General features: G+C 43.8%; 1 protein-coding gene across 1 annotated transcript in view; it reads right to left on the reverse strand.

Moving 5' to 3' along the window:
• Positions 1–22367, reverse strand: part of LOC125453666 (progesterone receptor-like) — a 272041-nt gene that overhangs the window by 99104 nt on the left and 150570 nt on the right. Inside the window, exon 4 of the mRNA XM_048533513.2 lies at positions 11496–11612. Coding sequence (XP_048389470.2) covers positions 11496–11612 — 117 coding nt within the window. The remainder of the gene's footprint in view (positions 1–11495; positions 11613–22367) is intronic.

Raw genomic sequence — 22367 nt, forward strand, 5'->3', positions numbered from 1 at the left:
CCAATCGGCCCTTTGAGCCTGCTCTGCCTCTCTTCACAATCATGGCTGATTGTCCTCAATAGCCTTATCCTGCTTTCTCCCCATAACCTTTGATTCCATTCACCCCAAGTGCTGTATCTAGTTGCCTCTTGAATACATTCAATGTTTTGGCATTAACTATTTCCTGTGGTAATGAATTCAACAGGCTCACCACTCTTTGGATGAAGAAATGCCTCCTCACCCCCATCCTAAATTGCCTACCAAGAATCCTCAGACTGTAACCCCTGGTTCTGGATATACCTACCATCAGGAACATCCTACCTGCATCTACCCTGCCCAGACCTGTTAGAACTTTATAAGTCTCTGCAAGATCCCTCCTCATTTGTCTGGACTCGAGCAAAAATAATCCAAACATAGTCAATCTCTCCTCATACATCAGACCTGCCATCTCTGGAATCACCCTGGGAAATCTTTGCTGCCCTCCCTTGAGAGCAAGAGCTTCCTTTCTCAGAAAAGGAGATCAAAACTGCACACAATATTCCAGGTGTGGTCTCACCGAGGCCCTGTATAACTGCAACAACACATCCCTGCTCCTCTACTCAAAATTTCTCGCAATGATGGCCAGCATATCATTTGCCTTCTTTACCACCTGCTGCACCTGCATGCTTACCTTCAGTAACTGGTGCACAAGGACACCCAGATCCCTCTGCACACTCCCCTCTCCCAACTTACAGCCATTCAGTTAGTAATCTGTCTTCTTGTTTTTGCTTCAGAAGTGAATAACCTCACATTTGTCCAAATTATATTGCATCTGCCATTGATTTGCTCACTCACCCAAACTATCCAGATCGAGCTGAAGGATCTCTGTATCCTCATCACAGATAATCCTCCCACACAACTTGGAATCATCTGCAAACTTTGAGATGATAGGATCTACATTTGTTGTGAGTCAGACTAATTTCTTTTCTGTAGTCACATATTGTTAAATTCAAGAAACACATTCCCATAGATTTTAGCAATCCCATGGCTTTGTACCATTGGTATGATCATCAGTAATTGAAAAGAACCATCAAGACAGTCTTTATCAATCATTAAAATTTGAATGGTACTATAAGAAGCCAACAAAAGTTTTCATTTAACTTAAAATGCTTAGTGTTTCTGGCAGCACTCTGCACCAATTGATTTCATCCTACAATCAATGCTCTTTCTTACAGGTACGAGGCAACCTTGTTTGATTCAGTGTTCACTGATCTGTATTTGCCAATTTTTTTTTACTCTAAGCTTTTGGTTTTGGTTTAGTGCCCAAGAGGACATGACATTGGAAAAATTGTGACTGTGTCTGTCATTGCTACTTGAAGATAGAACTAGGATGAGGCCATTTGGCCCTTAAGGTAGTTTGATTATTCCATTAGATTATGGTTTACCCAAATTTTAGATTCTTACCTTGCACATATAACACTTGCTACTTCTGCCTAACAAAATATACAGATTTTTTAAAATTTGACCTAGCCTAGACAGTTAGTTGGAGGAGAGACTTCTCAGTTACCACGATCCTATGTATGAAGAAGTATTGGATAACAAAGTGTGGGGCTGGATGAACACAGCAGGCCAAGTAGCATCTCAGGAGAACAAAAGCTGACGTTTCTGGCCTAGACCCTTCATCAGAGTCCCGAAACGTCAGCTTTTGTGCTCCTGAGATGCTGCTTGGCCCACTATGTTCATCCAGCTCCACTTTGTTATCTTGGATTCTCCAGCATCTGCAGTTCCTATTATCTATGAAGAAGTACTTCCTGGCATCGACTCTGAACACCTTAACTTTAATTGCGTTCACCCCTCTATTCTCTCCAGGTGTGCATGGATTCCTCTCTATTTTATACTAGTCCTGAGCTTCAAATACAGGTCCAGCCGATTTAATCAATCTTCATAATTTAACTCTTTTAGCCTTAATAACCTGACCAACTTTGAAAGGTTGGGGTCTTTTTTTTTATTTTAATAGGTACACAGTGCATCAGAAGTATATCAACTGGAGCTGGTAAATGGCCAGTAATATTTATACCACACATATACCTAACAATAATATCTCGAACAAGAAAAAATTTAACCATGTCCTTTTGACACTCAATGGCATTACCATTACTCAATCTCCCTCTATTGACATCCTGCGAGTTACCATTGAAACTGTACCAGTCCATCCATAAAAATACCACTGACAAAAGCAGCAAAGGGGCTGGGAGTTATATCATGACTAAATCACCTCTTTTCTCTCTGTTTCATTATCGACTATTGCTGTCAGACCTGCTGAGGCTCTGTAGCACTTTTTTTTATATTTCTAGCATTTTGTTTTTAACCTAGTCATGTGCAAACAGAGAGGGAGCTACTCTGGTGGGCTTTGTGACTATACAGTTACACAGAAGCAAAGCAACTTATAATATTTGACATAACAAGGTGTAGAGCTGGATGAACACAACAGGCCAAGCAGCATCAGAGGAGCAGGAAAGCCAATGTTTTGCGCCTAGACCCTTCTTCAGAATTTCAGATTTTCCAAAGAAGGGTCCAGACTTGAAGTGTTAGCTTTCCTGCTTCTCTGATACTGCTTGGCCTGCTGTGTTCATCCAGCTCCACACCTTGTTATCTCAGATTCTACAGCATCTGCAGTTCCTACTATCTCTGAACATATAATATTTTATTGTTTTTCAAACATGTTCTTGAAATCCTTGTAATTTATTTTCCTTTTTTTTTGTTGCGGTATCCCACACTGACACAACAACAGCCAAGAGTAAAGCAATTTACAATATGCCAGACCACATTCTCCGTGTGGTGGAAGTACTGTTGCAGATCCTAGCTAGATTTAGAATTTAGGTTTAGGGGAAGTGTGACGTTGTGTTAATGTCACCAGACAGGGCATAGTATATTATCCCAGAGCTACTGCTCTTGGGACATGCGTTCCAATCTCACCATGTCATGGAGCTTAAATTGAGTGAATAAATCTAGCATTGAAATCTTGGCTCAACAATCGTGACCACAAAATGATCATCAATAGTGAAAGGAAAAAGAATCTGGTTCACTAATGGCTTTAGGGCAGAATATCTGCCTCCTTTAATTGGTCTGGCTCTACAAGTCTCCAACCCAAGGTGATGTAGTTGACTGTTGGAATGGCCAAGCAAACCACTCAGTTATAACAAAATAAAAATATTTTTCTGCAACTCAAAAGCTACTCACACCATCTTCCCTTGGGGCAATTAGGATTGGGCAAAAAACACCAGGACTTAGCAGCGGCTCCCACATCCCGTGAAAGGATAAAAACATGAGGGTGATGAATGAATACTTGGTGAACCAGTCTGGATGACCTCTGCTTCCTTCTGCTCTCCTTTTGTTGCTATCATGGGATTCTTCCATGTTGATTGTATTTCAAAATACAAATAATTTAAGATAATGGTAATGTTATATTCTTTCTCATATATCATGAATTGCAAAAAATATTATGTTGAACACTTGTAGTGGGCAAAATATATTGCAGCACCTCAGCTGATTATTAGAAAACTGCAAATTCTTCATGGTTGTGTTGAAAGTAAAGTGCACGCCTTGAGGTTTAAATTTGTCTGTAAGTTGCTGCTAATGTGTTCCTCAATAGGGTTGACAGCCATTACTACTGCAGATGATCCTAGGCTCTTCATTACAACTTAATAAGTCTGTATGAACATTTATTGGCAGTATGAACTCTGTCGGACAGAGTGCCACCCGCGAACAGTATGGACTCTTACATACTGAAGGCATCATGAATAATGAATATTTGCTGCTATTTTCTTGTGAGGAGACATGGTTAGATTTTAATTGAATGGAAGCCATTTATGTTAAAATAATTGTGAGGTTGATGTGAAGAGCCTGATGTTCACATTTACTATGATCTGGATTCTTAATAACCTTGCCCTTTAATAAATGTTTGATATCTTGCTGGTGCCTCTCATCCATAGTGAATGAGTAAAAGATGGCTAACAGATTTTAGCTGCTATACTCTAGAATTTCCTTCAAAATGTCTCCAACTTTTCACCCCTCTCTTCACTTATGAGATGGTCTTCCAAAATTATCTTTAACCAAACACTTTCTTCCCACTTTCTACTTTTGTTTAAAAAAGCTTTTTAATTTCCTTAGGGCCATCTTGCAATTTAATTAAAGCCCTATAAATTCCATAATTTATTTGGAAGGGTGTCTTTTTTTCTGACAATATAAACAGTGAAGCATTTTTGAGACACATCACTACATTTAAGGTGCTATAAAAATAAACATTGCTGATACGCTTTTTAAACATCTGTTACTACTGAGACACATATGGCCAATCTCTTGATATCTCTTTCTGTGAATTAGGAGAATCTGATAGTGCAAAGGTTTTAATCATTTGTAACTTTCACAACTTGAAGGAGCTGACTTTTTTGGCAAAGAATTACAGAGTAGATAGTATTGATTTGTGGCAGGCTATCCAGTCAGATAAAGATGTTATAGTTGGGACTCCTTTGGCATCTTGAACAAGTGATTTATGGACTTCAGTAAGGCATTTGATAAGGTTCTCCATGGTAGGCTCATTCAGAAGGTCAGGAGGAATGGGATACAGGGGAACTTAGCTGTCTGGATACAGAATTGGCTGGCCAACAGAAGACAACGAGTGGTAGTAGAAGGAAAATATTCTGCCTGGAAGTCAGTGGTGAGTGGGGTTCCACAGGGCTCTGTCCTTGGGCCTCTACTGTTTGTAATTTTTATTAATGACTTGGATGAGGGGATAGAAGGATGGGTCAGCAAGTTTGCAGACGACACAAAGGTCGGAGGTGTCGTTGACAGTGTAGAGGGCTGTTGTAGGCTGCAGCGGGACATTGACAGGATGCAGAGATGGGCTGAGAGGTGGCAGATGGAGTTCAACCTGGATAAATGCGAGGTGATGCATTTTGGAAGGTCAAATTTGAAAGCTGAGTACAGGATTAAGGATAGGATTCTTGGCAGTGTGGAGGAACAGAGGGATCTTGGTGTGCAGATACATAGATCCCTTAAAATGGCCACCCAAGTGGACAGGGTTGTTAAGAAAGCATATGGTGTTTTGGCTTTCATTAACAGGGGGATTGAGTTTAAGAGTCGTGAGATCTTGTTGCAGCTCTATAAAACTTTGGTTAGACCGCACTTGGAATACTGCATCCAGTTCTGGTCGCCCTATTATAGGAAAGATGTGGATGCTTTGGAGAGGGTTCAGAGGAGGTTTACCAGGATGCTGCCTGGACTGGAGGGCTTATCTTATGAAGAGAGGTTGACTGAGCTCAGTCTCTTTTCATTGGAGAAAAGGAGGAGGAGGGGGGGCCTAATTGAGATATACAAGATAATGAGAGGCATAGATAGAGTTGATAGCCAGAGACTATTTCCCAGGGCAGAAATGGCTAGCATGAGGGGTCATAGTTTTAAGCTGGTTGGTGGAAAGTATAGAGGGGATGTCAGAGGCAGGTTCTTTACACAGAGAGTTGTGAGAGCACGGAATGCGTTGCCAGCAGCAGTTGTGGAAGCAAGGTCATTGGGGTCATTTAAGAGACTGCTGGACATGCATATGGTCACAGAAATTTGAGGGTGCATACATGAGGATCAATGGTCGGCACAACATTGTGGGCTGAAGGGCCTGTTCTGTGCTGTACTGTTCTATGTTCTATGTTCTATGTTCTATGTTCTATGATTGTCAACATTTTAACATGGACTAATTTTCCTTATTTAATATGCAACACCAATCAAACCCCTGAACAAAGGCTAATAATTTACTGATAGCTTTGGAGGAAAAATAATTGTTTATACAGAAATAAACTGTTCACACTAATAGAAGCAAATACAAGGAGAAAAATTCAATTGGCATTGGTGCTCGTGGATTAAACATATTTCCATGGGCTAGGCTATTCCATATTTGGTGGGTGAAGTGAGATATAAGGCAGGAATGGGTCACAAAAATGAAAATTTGACTGGGAATTTCAGACAGAAGTTCAGAGACTACATTAACTCCAGCACTGGATAGCAGCAAAGTTAAACCTGGCTGACAATGCTTATTGCGGTCTATTGATTTTCACTCAGTTCTGATTCAGTGAGTCACTTCTGGTAGCATAGAACCTCTCAAAACCAGAGCTCAGAAGTGAAAGTTAAAAAAAAATTAACTTACTCTAATACCACAGTGACATATTTCTGACAGTTGCTATGATATATAAAGTCAGTGAAAGTTATGTTTTGCATTAATTTGAGAATTGACTGACTGGCATGCTCAGATGTCTGCGAGGAAAATTAAATCGTTGTAATTTCAGCTATTTGTTGATCTGTGTCAATTCTCACTTTGATTTTCTAGTTATAAGGAATGTACGCAACACTGTTAATAAAACTTCTTTTTATCCTTTGTATATCAGAAGGGGTTGCAGGCCAGCTGATTTAAGGTTTGAAGTTTACTTGTGAGTGAGATATTCAACCTGACACTAAAATTCTTTCTTTTTCCAGCTAATAATGTTTCCAGTTTACAGTGGTGTTAGTTTATGGTGATGATGCAATTCATGACCTTTTAGAGAAGGTATTTGAATGAAATGTCCTTCAAAAATGTTATATTCTCTTAAGCTTTTGTGATTGGCAAAACTGTAATCACAATTTTCAGCACTCAGACCAATTAATTAATTTTGGAGTGATAATGGGAACTGTAGATGCTGGAGAATCCAAGATAATAAAATGTGAGGCTGGATGAACACAGCAGGCCCAACAGCATCTCAGAGCTCCTGGGATGCTGCTGAGCCTGCTGTGTTCATCCAGCCTCACATTTTATTATCTACATATAATTAATTTTGGAACTGTGTACTGTTACCATGGAGCCTCAGTCAATGGGATCACTTCGCCTGATTTTCAGGAATTCATGCGGACCTTGCCTCTGATCTCCCAAACTTTGCTCTTGGGTGTTCAAAGTCCCCTGCCAGTTTCCGCCACTGAAACAAATTCAACTGGGCCAGTTTCAATTTATGTTCTAAACTGGTCCAGTCAACACTGGTTTAGATTCTGAAAGAAAATTGTTGAGTAAAATCAAAAGTCTTTGTGATTAAATATTCAAAAGTTAAAGTATACTAAAGGTGTATTACTCAAAACATGTGATAATGGGAACTGCAGATGCTGGAGAATCCAAGGTTCGAAATGTGAGGCTGGATGAACACAGCAGGCCCAGCAGCATCTCAGGAGCACAAAAGCTGACGTTTCGGGCCTAGACCCTTCATCAGAGAGGGGGATGGGGTGAGGGTTCTGGAATAAATAGGGAGAGAGGGGGAGGCGGACCGAAGATGGAGAGAAAAGAAGATAGGTGGAGAGGAGAGTATAGGTGGGGAGGTAGGGAGGGGATAGGTCAGCCCAGGGAAGACGGACAGGTCAAGGAGGTGGGATGAGGTTAGTAGGTAGGAGATGGAGGTGCAGCTTGGGGTGGGAGGAAGGGATGGGTGAGAGGAAGAACAGGTTAGGGAGGCAGAGACAGGTTGGACTGGTTTTGGGATGCAGTGGGTGGAGGGGAAGAGCTGGGCTGGTTGTGTGGTGCAGTGGGGGGAGGGGACGAACTGGGCTGGTTTTGGGATGCGGTGGGGGAAGGGGAGATTTTGAAGCTGGTGAAGTCCACATTGATACCATTGGGCTGCAGGGTTCCCAAGCGGAATATGATTTGCTGTTCCTGCAACCTTCGGGTGGCATCACTGTGGCACTGCAGGAGGCCCATGATGGACATGTCATCTAAAGAATGGGAGGGGGAGTGGAAATGGCTTGCGACTGGGAGGTGCAGTTGTTTATTGCGAACCGAGCGGAGGTGTTCTGCAAAGCGGTCCCCAAGCCTCCACTTGGTTGGTGTTGTTGAAGGCCATTCTGTTTTCGTAATTATGTGCAAGATACATTACCATGCAAACATTTCCAATATTTGCATTTGCAAATATGTTGCAAATTATATAAACAATCATACTGGTTCTAAAGATCAAATCTGGCTTATTGCATTTAAGATGTAGAATTTAATATATTTACATAGGTGGAAAATTCACCTGTGTTAGGTGGCGAGCTTAGAAGCAGGAAGGAAACTTGATGGAATAACAAGGTGTAGAGCTGGATGAACACAGCAGGCCAATCAGCATCAGAGGAGCAGGAAAGCTGACGTTTTGTCCCTCGGCCCTTCTTTAGAAATCTCCTGAAACATCAGCTTTCCTGCTCTTAAAATGCTGCTTGGCCTGATGTGTTCATTCAGCTCTACACCTTTTTATATCAGATTCTCCAGCATCTGCAGTTCCTACTATCCCAGGGGTTGTTGCGTAGCCAAACCCCAATCTTCTCAGCTCCAGCAGAATTAAATACTAGGACTAACTTCGACAGTTGACCCTCCTATGCTGCCACTAACTGAGGTCCTTACATAGCCAATTAAAGGCAATGAAATGGCCTTAGCCCAATGCTACTGGGATTTGTCCAGTAGCTGGTGGTGTGACAATGTGTGCTTTTAAAATGTTGTAAACCCGGTACTGAGTTATCAGCTCCATGGAAAGCAGAGTAAATAGCTTTTGATTTTTAAAATTAGACAAAAGAAGCACGACTGGGTGGAGTCATGTTCACATAGACCCAGAGTTTTAGTTTTCGCTTTCACTCATTAAAGTTAGTTGTTTCTTTGGAGTTGGAGTTGAAGCTGCTAGATACAGCTCTCTCTTTCTTTCTCTCTGCTGGTAGTTTCACTTTGTCAGTTTTCCCTTTCTCCTGGATGAGAGGAGATAACAAGTGAGAGAAATCTGTTTTGCTGAATTTGCCTTTGGCAAGGGGGTGTTTATGGGATGCTGCTATATTGGAACAGTTGATGAGCAGTAGTTAAATATATCCTTTTTACTAAGTATCTTTGTAGAGTTAAAATTATGCCTTTTTTGTTTGCATTTTAACTGTGGTGTAAAAATGTGTATTACTTAAAGCTTAGTAGTGTAGCCAATCGAATTACACCTAGAACATAGCACCTTGCACTTGCCTTAAAATAAGATCATTGTTAGGGGCTCGCCTATCTTCTGATAGGTTTTGAGGGGTTTTGGTCTAGCCTATAACAGTGGGCCTGTTGCCATTCTTTAGGAGTGACGGGTGAAACAGAGACCGTGGCTGCTTGTCACCTCTAGGTGGAGATGAGGTGTGTAGGGCTCTCTATCAAAAAGCAATTGGTGCCTGATTAAACAAATGCACTGGCTGTCAGGGAGGTTGGGGGGAGCAATCGCTGGGAGTCACCTCCCTCCTCTCCATGATACTCAAATTAAGGAGCCACGTCCTCCCTGAACCCCTCATCACTCTTGTTCTGGGTCCTCCATGATCCTTTGACGGGAGACACCTGGCATTGCTAAATTGGCTGGTGCTCGGTGGGTCTTCCTTTGGAAGACCATCAAGAGAGGACCCCGATGCCTGCTCAAGATCCCACTTAAAGCTTCTCTGCTTGAAAGAGTACTCTTCCTGCCCAAGTAGCTCAATTCATGGTCTTTCTTTTCAAAAAGATGGCCATGTTCTGTTAATCAAAAATGCACAGCTTCAAACATAATGCACAGTTAAACATTAACATGTGGTACATGGTGTTTGAGGCACATTGTGTTCATCCTCTGCAATCTAAGTATGAGTTTAGTCCTTTAATCCTGAGAAAGGGGCTAAAGGCTCCCTCTGCTCTCTCAGCTGTACAGGTTTGAGAGTACAGTGTGTGCTGGCAGTCTTATATCCAAACTGCACAACATCAAAGGGCTTAGTTTTGAGAAACTCAAAAACCAGGTTAGTTGGTACTAAAGGCATTGTGTTTTTCTGAAACTGGGAGAGTAGGTGTAAATCCCATGAAGGGTATGAGTGAGAAACATTGGAAGCCTCCAGCAGCCGAATGTTTAATGCTTACCAGCCTCTGTTACACTTCCTATTGTTAATCTTCCTTTTGTTATTGTAAAATTTCAGCACAGGGTAGGAATTGAACTTGCATCATGCACTGTACAGTGTTACTTTAGGTGGTGCCTTTACTCATTGGGTCATCAGGATCTGATTATTAACTTTTCATAGCTAGTTATGAAACAATCTTTTTTTTTATTTCTACAACTGGAACATATTAATTGTTCCAGCTGCTTTACTCAATTGATAGAAAGTGACTGCAGGTGCGCATTGCCCTAGATTGCCAAGATGTCAATGGTCAGTGTAAGGATAGCTGCCCTCCAGCTTCACTCTGATAATGCTGTCAGTGTTACTCCAGCTGATGAAATGTAAACACGGTATACAGGGTCAGACAAAAATTGCAAAGAGCCAACCTGACAAGCTGGTTTCATGCTTCACCAGATAGCCAGTTAACTCAGACAAAGATCCCCGTTTCAACAAATAGACAGTTACTAAACGACACAGGAAGTGCATTGCTCTTTGTTGTTTTTAAAGTACCTACCTATTTACAGCCAACACTTTCTTCCAGTCACTGGTATCATCAGTTCATGCAAAAGGGAGGAGCATAAACAATTGCCATAATTTCCAAAGAAGTGCATATATGTACAAAAAGTATAATGGACAAATTGTCCCATTGTACGCATACAATTCATTAATTTTAAAAATGCAAACGCAAGTGGCTCAAGTTAGCTTGAGTTGCTTTAATGCTTGCAACTTGCAAATCATGAGTTCAATTCATTATTGACAGGTTATGAGCCACCTTGAAGAAAATGCTGTAGAAATTGCAATCTCTCTGAACTGATCTGAAATGATTCTGAGTATTGCTAAGTGAACATGAAAATTGCAAATTTCACCCAGATCCATTTTCATATCTGAATACAGCTGAGAAGGGTTCACAAACTAATTGATATCTAGACCACAATTCCCAAAGATTATAAGAAAATTACTTTAAAAATCTACTTCAGAATTCCATGGTAATTGTATTAGAATTTCTGTCAGAATTTTAGTGCGATTAAATGGCAAAGCTCCATTTAGAAAGTCTGCTCTATCCACATTTTATTAAATGGACTTCTGTCCATTAAAATGGAATTGTAAAATCAAACACTGAAAACTTGATGGGTGGCATAACTTAATTTTCTTCTAGTACTGCACACTCCTCAGTAACACACTTCAGTAATGACACACGAGTGACATAAAAAAACAGGAAGTGAGATGTTGGAATGTGATTTGATAACCCTACCGTAAAAAAAAGTTGTGCCACACTTCATGTTTTTAAATACAATCAACACTTTCAAAATGGCATAATCTTACTTGATGTGTTGTATAAGTGGCATGGCAAACTGGAGAACATCAGCAGAAAAGATTAAAATATTTGGTGAAATTTCACACTTACTATCCATCCAGTTTCTACTTGTGTGAATTACAGGTTCACTGGGTAAGGAATATAATTTTTAGTTCCATTAAATAATATACACTCACTTATAATTCTACATGTACACATCAAAAGTTGTCAATACAATCTTGCTGGGATGCAGAAAACATTCGGTCTGTTTACCTGTTTTGACTTATATCGAAGAATTTTTTTCTCTTACCTCCTAACACCATTCCAGTTTGATAACACTTTCTGAGGCGGCAGGCTGGGCAGTTCTTCCTTCGAATTTTGTCAATGATGCAATCGTTCCTTCCAGCACACAGATATTTATGCTGCCCTGAAAATTAGAAGGGAGATCATGTTATTGTTTGCAAAACAGCTGCAACATATATCGAAACATGTCAATTGAAGATAACAGGCATGAATTTTGCCAGAACAAGATTGGATACTAATCATTCATACTAATATCAATGGAAGTAAAAACCAGAAAAGATGTAAACCGTACTGCCACATTATTAATTGTCTACAGATTCTTTCCGTGCAGGAGAATTTCAGAAGTGGTTAAGAAGGATTCATAAGATGAAATTTGGGTTAACCCATATTCGGGGGGTTTAGATTTTAGATTTTTTAAAACAACCTGTTCCGACATCTGACGTAGGTGTAACTTGAATCCGAGACAACAAAGTGTGGAGCTGGATGAACACAGCAGGCCAAGCAGCATCTCAGGAGCACAAAAGCTGACATTTCGGGGTCTGGACACTTCATCAGAAATTGGGAAGGGGAAGAGGGTTCTGAAATAAGTAGGGAGAGAGGGAGAGGTGGATCGAAGATGGATAGAGGAGAAGACAGGTGGAGAGGAGACAGACAAGTTAAAGAGGTGGGGATGGAGCCTGTAGAGGTGAGCGTAGGTGGGGAGGTAGGGAGGAGATAGGTCAGTCCAGGGAGGATGGACAGGTCAAGGGGGTGGAATGAGGTTAGTAGGTAGGAAATGGCTTGAGATGGGAGGAAGGGATAGGTGAGAGGAAGAATGGATTAGGGAGGCGGGGACAAGCAAGGCTGGTTTTTGGGATATGGTAGGGGGAGGGGAGACACGAACAAGGGAGGTGCAGTTGTAGCATGGCGCACTGACTTCTACATCGCTGAGGCTAGGCGCCAACTCTCCGATACCTCCTCCTACCAGCCCCTGGATCATGATCCCAGCCCCAAGCACCAAACCGTCATCTCCCAAACCATTCACAACCTCATCATCTCAGGTGAGTTCCCACCCACAGCCTCAAACTTCATTGTTCCCCAACACCACACCGCCCGCTTCTATCTCCTTCCCAAAATCCTCAAGCCTGCCTCCTCTGGTCGATCCATTGTCTCTGCCTGTTCCTGCCCCACCGAACTCATCTCCACCTAACTGGACTCCATTTTCTCCCCCTTGGTCCAGGAACTCCCAACCTACGTCCGTGACACCACCCACGCCCTCCACCTCCTCCAGAACTTCTAATTCCCTGGTCCCCAACATCTCATTTTTTACTACGGACATCCAGTCCCTATACATGTGCATTCCCCATGCAGATGGCCGAAAGGCCCTCCACTTCTTCCTGTCCCGCAGGCCTGACCAGTCCCCCTCCACCGATATACTCATCTGCCTAGCCGAACTCATCCTCACCCTCAAAAACTTCTTTCAATTCCTCCCACTTCCTACAGACAAAGGGGGTGGCCATGGATACCCGCATGGGCCCAAGCTATGCCTGCCTTTTTGTAGGTTATGTGGAACAATCCCTCTTCCGTACCTACACTTGCCCTAAACCCCACCTCTTCCTCCGTTACATTGATGACTGTATCAGTGCTGCCTCATGCGCCCACGGGGACCTCAAACAGTTCATTCACTTCACCAACACCTTCCAACCCAACCTTAAGTTCACCCGGATCATCTCCGAGACATCCCTCACTTTCCTGGACCTCACTGTCTCCATCTCGGGCAACGACCTAGGAACCGATATCCATTTCAAGCCAACTGACTCCTGCATCTGAGATAATGGGAACTGCAGATGCTGGAGATTCCAAGATAATAAAATGTGAGGCTGGATGAACACAGCAGGCCAAGCAGCATCTCAGAAGTACAAAAGCTGACGTTTCGGGCCTAGACCCTTCATCAGAGAGGGGGATGGGGGGAGGGAACTGGAATAAATAGGGAGAGAGGGGGAGGTGGACCGAAGATGGAGAGTAAAGAAGATAGGTGGAGAGAGTGTAGGTGGGGAGGTAGGGAGGGGATAGGTCAGTCCAGGGAAGACGGACAGGTCAAGGAGGTGGGATGAGGTTAGTAGGTAGCTGGGGGTGCGGCTTGGGGTGGGAGGAAGGGATGGGTGAGAGGAAGAACCGGTTAGGGAGGCAGAGACAGGTTGGACTGGTTTTGGGATGCAGTGGGTGGGGGGGAAGAGCTGGGCTGGTTGTGTGGTGCAGTGGGGGGAGGGGATGAACTGGGCTGGTTTAGGGATGCAGTGGGGGAAGGGGAGATTTTGAAACTGGTGAAGTCCACATTGATACCATATGGCTGCAGCGTTCCCAGGCGGAATATGAGTTGCTGTTCCTGCAACCTTCGGGTGGCATCATTGTGGCAGTGCAGGAGGCCCATGATGGACATGTCATCAAGAGAATGGGAGGGGGAGTGGAAATGGTTTGCGACTGGGAGGTGCAGTTGTTTGTTGCGAAATGAGCGGAGGTGTTCTGCAAAGCGGTCCCCAAGCCTCCGCTTGGTTTCCCCAATGTAGAGGAAGCCGCACCGGGTACAGTGGATGCAGTATACCACATTGGCAGATGTGCAGGTGAACCTCTGCTTAATGTGGAATGTCATCTTGGGGCCTGGGATGGGGGTGAGGGAGGAGGTGTGGGGACAAGTGTAGCATTTCCTGCGGTTGCAGGGGAAGGTGCCGGGTGTGGTGGGGTTGGAGGGCAGTGTGGAGCGAACAAGGGAGTCACGGAGAGAGTGGTCTCTCCGGAAAGCAGACAGGGGAGGGGATGGAAAAATGTCTTGGGTGGTGGGGTCGGATTGTAAATGGCGGAAGTGTCGGAGGATAATGCGTTGTATCCGGAAGTTGGTAGGGTGGTGTGTGAGAACGAGGGGAATCCTCTTGGGGCGGTTGTGGCGGGGGCGGGGTGTGAGGGATGTGTCGCGGGAAATGCGGGAGACGCGGTCAAGGGCGTTCTCGATCACCGTGGGGGGAAAGTTGTGGTCCTTAAAGAACTTGGACATGTGGGATGTGGCACCTGGGCCATCTCCAGCACATCCCTCACCTTCCTGGACCTCTCAGTCTCCATCTCAGGCAACCAGCTTGTAACTGATGTCCATTTCAAGCCCACCGACTCCCACAGCTACCTAGAATACACCTCCTCCCACCCACCCTCCTGCAAAAATTCCATCCCCTATTCCCAATTCCTCCGCCTCCGCCGCATCTGCTCCCACGATAAGACATTCCACTCCCGCACATCCCAGATGTCCAAGTTCTTTTAGGACCACAACTTTCCCCCCACGGTGATCGAGAACGCCCTTGACCGCGTCTCCCGCATTTCCCGCGACACATCCCTCACACCCCGCCCCCACCACAACCGCCCCAAGAGGATCCCCCTCGTTCTCACACACCACCCTACCAACCTCCGGATACAACGCACTATCCTCCGACACTTCCGCCATTTACAATCCGACCCCACCACCCAAGACATTTTTCCATCCCCTCCCCTGTCTGCTTTCCGGAGAGACCACTCTCTCCGTGACTCCCTTGTTCGCTCCACACTGCCCTCCAACCCCACCACACCCGGCACCTTCCCCTGCAACCGCAAGAAATGCTACACTTGTCCCCACACCTCCTCCCTCACCCCCATCCCAGGCCCCAAGATGACATTCCACATTAAGCAGAGGTTCACCTGCACATCTGCCAATGTGGTATACTGCATCCACTGTACCCGGTGCGGCTTCCTCTACATTGGGGAAACCAAGCGGAGGCTTGGGGACCGTTTTGCAGAACACCTCCGCTCATTTCGCAACAAACAACTGCACCTCCCAGTCGCAAACCATTTCCACTCCCCCTCCCATTCTCTTGATGACATGTCCATCATGGGCCTCCTGCAGTGCCACAATGATGCCACCCGAAGGTTGCAGGAACAGCAACTCATATTCCGCCTGGGAACCCTGCAGCCCAATGGTATCAATGTGGACTTCACCAGTTTCAAAATCTCCCCTTCCCCTACTGCATCCCTAAACCAGCCCAGTTCATCCCCTCCCCCCACTGCACCACACAACCAGCCCAGCTCTTCCCCCCCACCCACTGCATCCCAAAACCAGTCCAACCTGTCTCTGCCTCCCTAACCGGTTCTTCCTCTCACCCATCCCTTCCTCCCACCCCAAGCCGCACCCCCAGCTACCAACTAACCTCATCCCACCTCCTTGACCTGTCCGTCTTCCCTGGACTGACCTATCCCCTCCCTACCTCCCCACCTACACTCTCTCCACCTATCTTCTTTACTCTCCATCTTCGGTCCGCCTCCCCCTCTCTCCCTATTTATTCCAGTTCCCTCCCCCCATCCCCCTCTCTGATGAAGGGTCTAGGCCCGAAACGTCAGCTTTTGTGCTCCTGAGATGCTGCTTGGCCTGCTGTGTTCATCCAGCCTCACATTTTATTATCTTTGACTCCTGCATCTACCTAGAATGCACCTCCTCCCACCCACCTTCCTGCAGAATTGCCATCCCCCATTTCCAATTCCTTTGCCTCTGCCGCATCTGCTTCCAGGATGAAGCATTCCGCTCCTGTACATCTCAGATGTCCTCATTTTTCAAGGACAGCAACTTCCACACCACCCCTCCCCGCAGTGGTTGAGAATGCCCTCGACTGTGTCTCCCTCATTTCCAACAACTCATCCCTCACACCCAGTCCCCACAATAACCACCAAAAGAGAATCCCCCTAGTCCTCACATACCACCCCACCAACCTCCGGATACAACGCATCATCCTCCAACACTTCCTCCATCTACAATCCAACCCGACCAGGAAAGACATTTTTCCAACCCTACCCTTGTCTGCCTTCCGGAGGGACCACTCTCTCTGGGACTCCCTTGTCTGCTCCACACTCCCCTCCAACTCCACCACATCCGGCATTTACCCTTGCAACCTCAGGAGGTGCTACACCTGCCCCCACACCTCCTCCCTCACCCCCATCCCAGGCCCCAAGAAGACTTTCCACATCAAGCAGATGTTCACCTGCACATCTGCCAATGTGGTATACTGTCTCCAATGTACCCGGTGTGGCTCCCTCTACATTGGGGAAACCAAGCGGAGGTTTGGGGACTGCTTTGCAGACCACCTACGCTTGGTTCGCAAGAAACAACTGCACCTCCCAGTCACAAAGCATTTCAATTCCCCCTTCCATTCTTTAGATGACATGGGCATCATGGGCCTCCCGAAGTGCCACAACACTGCCACCCGAAGGTTGCAGGAACAGCAACTCATATTCCGCTTGGGAACCCTGCAGCCCAATGGTATCGATATGGATTTCACAAGCTTCAAAGTCTCCCCTCCCTCTACTGCATACCCAAACCAGACCTACTCTTCCCTGCCTACCTAAACTGTTCTTCCTCTCACCTATCCCCTCCTCCCACCTCAAGCTGCACCTCCATTTCCTTCCTACTAACCTCATTCCGCGCCCCTGGCCTATCCGTCCTCCGTGGACTGACCTATCTCCTCCCTACCTCCCCACCTACACTCATCTTTATTGGCTCCATCCCCACCTCTTTAACTTGGCTGTCTCCTCTCTGCCTATCTTCTCCTCTACCCATCTTTGATCTGCCTTGCCCTCTCCCTATTTATTTCAGAACCCTCTCCCCCTCCACATTTCTGATGAAGGGTCTAGGCCCGAAACGTCAGCCATCCTGCTCCTAAGATGCATGCATGGCCTGCTGTGTTCATCCAACTCCATACCTTGTTATCTCGGATTTTCCAGCATCTGCGGTTCCTATTATCTCCACCTTGAACCCAGATCTTTTGAAGCAGAGGTAGAACACTACCACGGTGCCATAGAGCTCTTAAAAAAAACCTTTGTTGCCTGGAAAGTGCTTTATGGTGTCCATTGATGGTGGAAAAGATGATACAAATACAAGTCAGTCATGCCCCTGTTCAGATATATTACGATACATGTCTGGAGAAGGTGAGACCTGAACCAGGACCTTCTGACCAGACCAGGGGTATTAACACTGAGCCACAACAGCCCTCCCCATTTAATGTAAATCTTCTTTAAAGTTGCACCAATGTGCTTACTCTTCATTTAAATCAACCTGTTCAGACATATATGACATACACCCCAGGCAAATAGGACTTGAGACTGGACCTCCTGGCTAAGAGACACGGACACACCCATTGTACTACAGAAGTCCTGCCATTCACTGTAACATGACATTCATGGCCTTGGGCATATTGATTCTATTGTCTCCCTTATTACCCTTTTGCCCATAATGCACAGGAGAACCCCTTTGGATTCTCCTTAACCTATTTCCCAAAGCTATCTCATGCCCCTTTTATTCTCTCCTGTCTTCTGTCTTAAGTATACTCCTGCTGTCCTTTTACTCCTTGAGGGATTCACTTGATCTCAGCTGTCTATATCTACCATATGCCTCTTGCTTTTTCTTGACCAGAGCCTCAATTTCTCTAGTCATCCAGCATTCCCTACATTTTCCAGACTTGCCCTTCACACAGACAGGGATATACTATCTCTGGACTCTGGTTATCCCATCTTAGACGATCTTCCAATTCCCAACTATCCCTTTAACTGTGAATAGCCCTTTCACAATCAACTTATGAAATTTCCTGCCTAATACATTCACAATTGGCCTTACTCCAATTGAGAACTTTAACTTTTTGATCTGGTTTATGCTCTTCCATCAGTATTTTAAAATGAATAGAATTATGATCTCTTGTCCCAGAGTGCTCCCATTGACATCTCAGTCTCTTGCCCTGCCTTATTTCCCAAGAGAAGGTCAGGTTTTGCTCCTTCTCTAGGAGGTACATCCACTTATTGAATGAGAAAATGTTCTTGTGCACACACTTAACAAATGCCTTTTCTTCCAAGCTCTTAACAATGGGGTTATTACAATGGTAATATTTCAGTTGGAAGGAGGCAAGAGCCACAGGTAGGTAACTCCAGGTGGTGAGTTATGGTAATGTGGTGGGGTTGAAGCCAACAGTATTACACTGAAAATGCCAATCTAATTCAAGAGAACAGGCTTTCAAAATAAATCTTCTTTGAGATGAAATGACATCAAGTGAAGCCAATTACAGAGAGTAACTTCACTAATACATGCTTGATAATGAAAGAAAAATCTTCCATTCGCGAAGTCCGCCTAAAAATTATAAATCTTCTCATGGTAAATTCTTTACAAATACAAGCTCTTTTGTATTCAGGCCCCATATCAAAGACAGATAAACCTTTAATAGACACTTTAAATTCTCAAGCAAATGGTGAACACAAAACTCTCTGCTTAGATAATTGTATTTTTTGAAATCCAGCCAAACATTCACAATGATATAATATAGTAGTTCATAAATGTTAATATGCTTTATCCTCTGGACTGATTAGCTAATGGCCCTAAGGTCCTTGATCCTACATTTGTACCTGTGTACAAACTTTCTATGATTCATGGCACTGTGGTTGCGCTGTTCTACTGAGATCAGCCATTGTGCTTGTTTAAAGAAGTCACCAAGGTGGACAAATGTATACTTTTCAATGTTATCACCCATCAGCAGATATTTTACCCATTATTTTTCAAACTTATTTATATCTCTTTGCAGACTCTCTGTTGTCTCTTGACAACTTACTTTCCGAGCTATTTCGGTAGCATCCATACATTTGGTTACCTTTGTCCTAATCATTGATGTCAATTGGAAATAATTGATGCTGCAGCATTGATGTTGTTTGTGCTTTAGTGGCTACAGCTTGCCAACCCAAAAATGGAATAGATGTTTCCAACAGCAAGGTGACAGGCAGAGATGACAGCTGATGGCCTTTGCATGATGTAATGGTGATTATAGCATCAAGCTACAGTGACAGGGCCTCCTGGCCATTGCAGCTCCCTTGCTGGTTGTCATGTTAGCTGTTTCATTGTCTCCTTGCTGCTGGCTTCAGCCAATCTAGTGGTGGTCTTGGCAAAAAATGATTCCACCCAGAAAATTTACCCCTATTGCCTGCTTTTCGTCATCTAATCAATTCTTGTTCCATGTTAACATGATACTCTTTAAATCCCAAACTCCTACCTTGTCTGATAATCTTTGATGTAGCACATTATTAAATGTTTTTTGCCAATCCAGTTGCACCACATTCACCATTCCCCTTTATGAATCTTGTTTGTTATTTATTAAAAGGTCAAATAAATTAAACATAATTTAATTCCCTAACATCCATTTGAAATCTGTCTGATCAGGTTATGATTTTCTAAGTATTTTGATATATTCTCCTCAATAATGATTCCAGAATTTCTCAATTACAGATGTTAGGCTAACCGGCCAATAGTTTTCTACTTTCTAACCCTTTCCTTCTTTGCATAAAGATATTACATTTGTTATTTACAAATTACCAATTTGCAAGGACCTTTCTAGAATCTAAGTAATTTTGGAAGATTGTAATCAATATCCTAATTTTTGTTTCCACTTTTTTTATAATCTCTGAGGATATAAGGCTTGGAGGCTTGTCACCCTTTATGTCACTTAGCCTTCCCGACATCTTTTTTGTTGATAATGGTAATTCTTTTATGTTCCTCTCTCCCTTTCTTCTCTTTACTCACAGGTTTGCTTGGGAAGTTTCCTAAATCTCCTCCAGGGAAAGTAAACACAAAGCATCTGTTCAACAGCTTGCCATTTCCGTGTCTCCATTATCAATTGCCCTGAGTTATTTATTACCACACCAACACTAACTTTAGTTGCAGTGTTTGGATTTAAATAACTGACAAAGCTCTTACAATGTGTTTTTATATTACTACTGCCCATTTAAAAAAAAAATTGTTAACAGGAGGTGGCTGTTGCTGACCAGGCAGCATTTATTGCCCATCCCTAAGTCAACCACATTGCTGTGGGTCTGGAGTCACACGTAGGCCAGACTGGGTAAGGATGGCAGTTCCCTTCCCTAAAGAACATTAGTGAACTAGACAAGTCTTTTCCCAAAAATCAGCAGTGGATTCATGGTCATCATTAGATTCTTAATTCCAGATACTTTTTTTGAATTTATATTCCACCATCTGCTGTGTTGGGATTTGAACGTTGGTCCCTGGAACGTAATCCAGATCTCTAGATTAACAGTCCAGCGATAATGCTACTAGGTCATTGCCTCCTCCTATTTATTAGCCATTCTTAGCTGGATCCTAAAATCTGACCAAACCTCGAACCCATCACTATCTTTTGATAACAAAGCGTGGAGCTGGAGGAACACAGCGGGCCAGGCAGCATCAGAGGAGCAGGGAAGCTTGACGTTTCGGGTCGGGACCCTTCTTCAGAAATGAAGGAGGGTCCCATAAAACCATAAGACACAGGACTGGAAGTTAGGCCATTCAGCCCATTGAGTCCACTCCGCCATTTAATAATGGCTGATGGGCATTTCAACTCCACTTACCCGCACTCTCCCCGTAGCCCTTAATTCCTTGCAAGATCAAGAATTTATCAATCTCTGCCTTGAAGACATTTAGCGTCCTGGCCTCCACTGCGCTCCGTTGCAGTGAATTCCACAGGCCCACCACTCTCTGGCTGAAGAAATGTCTCCTCATTTCCATTCTAAATTTACCCCCTCTAATGTTAAGGCTGTGCCCACAGGTCCTAGTCTCCCCGCCTAAATGAAACAACTTCCCAGCGTCCACCCCTTCTAAGACATACATTATCTATTAGATAGATAAGTTTCTATTAGATCTTCCCTCAACCTTCTAAACTCTAATGAATACAATCCCAGGATCCTTAGCCATTCATCATACGTTAAACCTACCATTCCAGGGATCATCTGTGTGAATCTCCGCTGGACACTGCCAGTATGTCCTTCCTGAGGTGTGGGGCCCAAAATTGGACAGAGTATTCTAAATGGGGCGGTAACTAGAGCTTTATAAAGTCTCAGAAGCACATCGCTGCTTTTATATTCCAACTCTCTTGAGATAAACAACCCAAAGCATCAAGCTTTTCTGCTCCTCTGATGCTGCTTGGTCTGTGTTCATCCAGCTTCACACCGTGTTGTTTCAGGTCAGGACCCTTCTTCAGAACTCTCTGAAGAAGGGCCCCAACCAGAAATTTCAGCTTTTCTGTTCCTCTGATGCTGCCTGGCCTGCTGTGTTCCTCCATTTCCATGCTTTGTTATCTCTGACTCCTGCATCTATAGTTCTTACTATCTCACTATCTTTTGACAATTATTTTTCTTTATCAGATTTGATCAGACAATCTTTCCCTCTGTGCTCTCCATCTCTGTGGACTCCACCACCATCTGCTCCCCTCTACTCCTGCTAATATCCTTGAGATCACACTATGTCTCTAAGTGTTGTAGCTTGTCCTAGTTTCTTTGTTTGAAGAAATGTTGAGACAGATGTGCAAAGCTATCTGCTCAATGCCAATAAAGATATCAGCTTGTGAGGCTTGTTTTTTTTAAAAAAGAAGTTGAAACAATAAAAGCAGCCTGAACGGGTGGGGTCAAGAGCCTACAGAGGCAGGATTTTTAGCCTTAGCTTTCTGCAGTTGCTGGGGTCTTGAAGCTCAATATGGAAGCTTTTATTCCTCTCTCTGTTACTGTTGAAAGCTGGGATTCTCTTCCTGCTACTGGAATTGCATTTGAGACAATCTGTTTTACTGTATATTCCTTTGCCAAGGGTGTGTTTATAGAATGTTGCTATTTTAGAACCATTAATTAGTAGTAATTAATATATATTATTTTGTTAAACATTTCAACAGAGTCACAGTGAAGCTAATACTTTTATTTTTATTTTGCCTATATTTTAACCACAGTATAAAAATAAAATGTGTTTTGCTTTAGGTCAAGTAGTTTGACCAATTGAATTGCAACTGGAATGTACCACCTGACAATTACCTTAAAAATACAAAAA

Source organism: Stegostoma tigrinum, chromosome 6 (assembly GCF_030684315.1).
Source record: "Stegostoma tigrinum isolate sSteTig4 chromosome 6, sSteTig4.hap1, whole genome shotgun sequence".
In the NCBI taxonomy this organism is placed as follows: domain Eukaryota; kingdom Metazoa; phylum Chordata; class Chondrichthyes; order Orectolobiformes; family Stegostomatidae; genus Stegostoma; species Stegostoma tigrinum.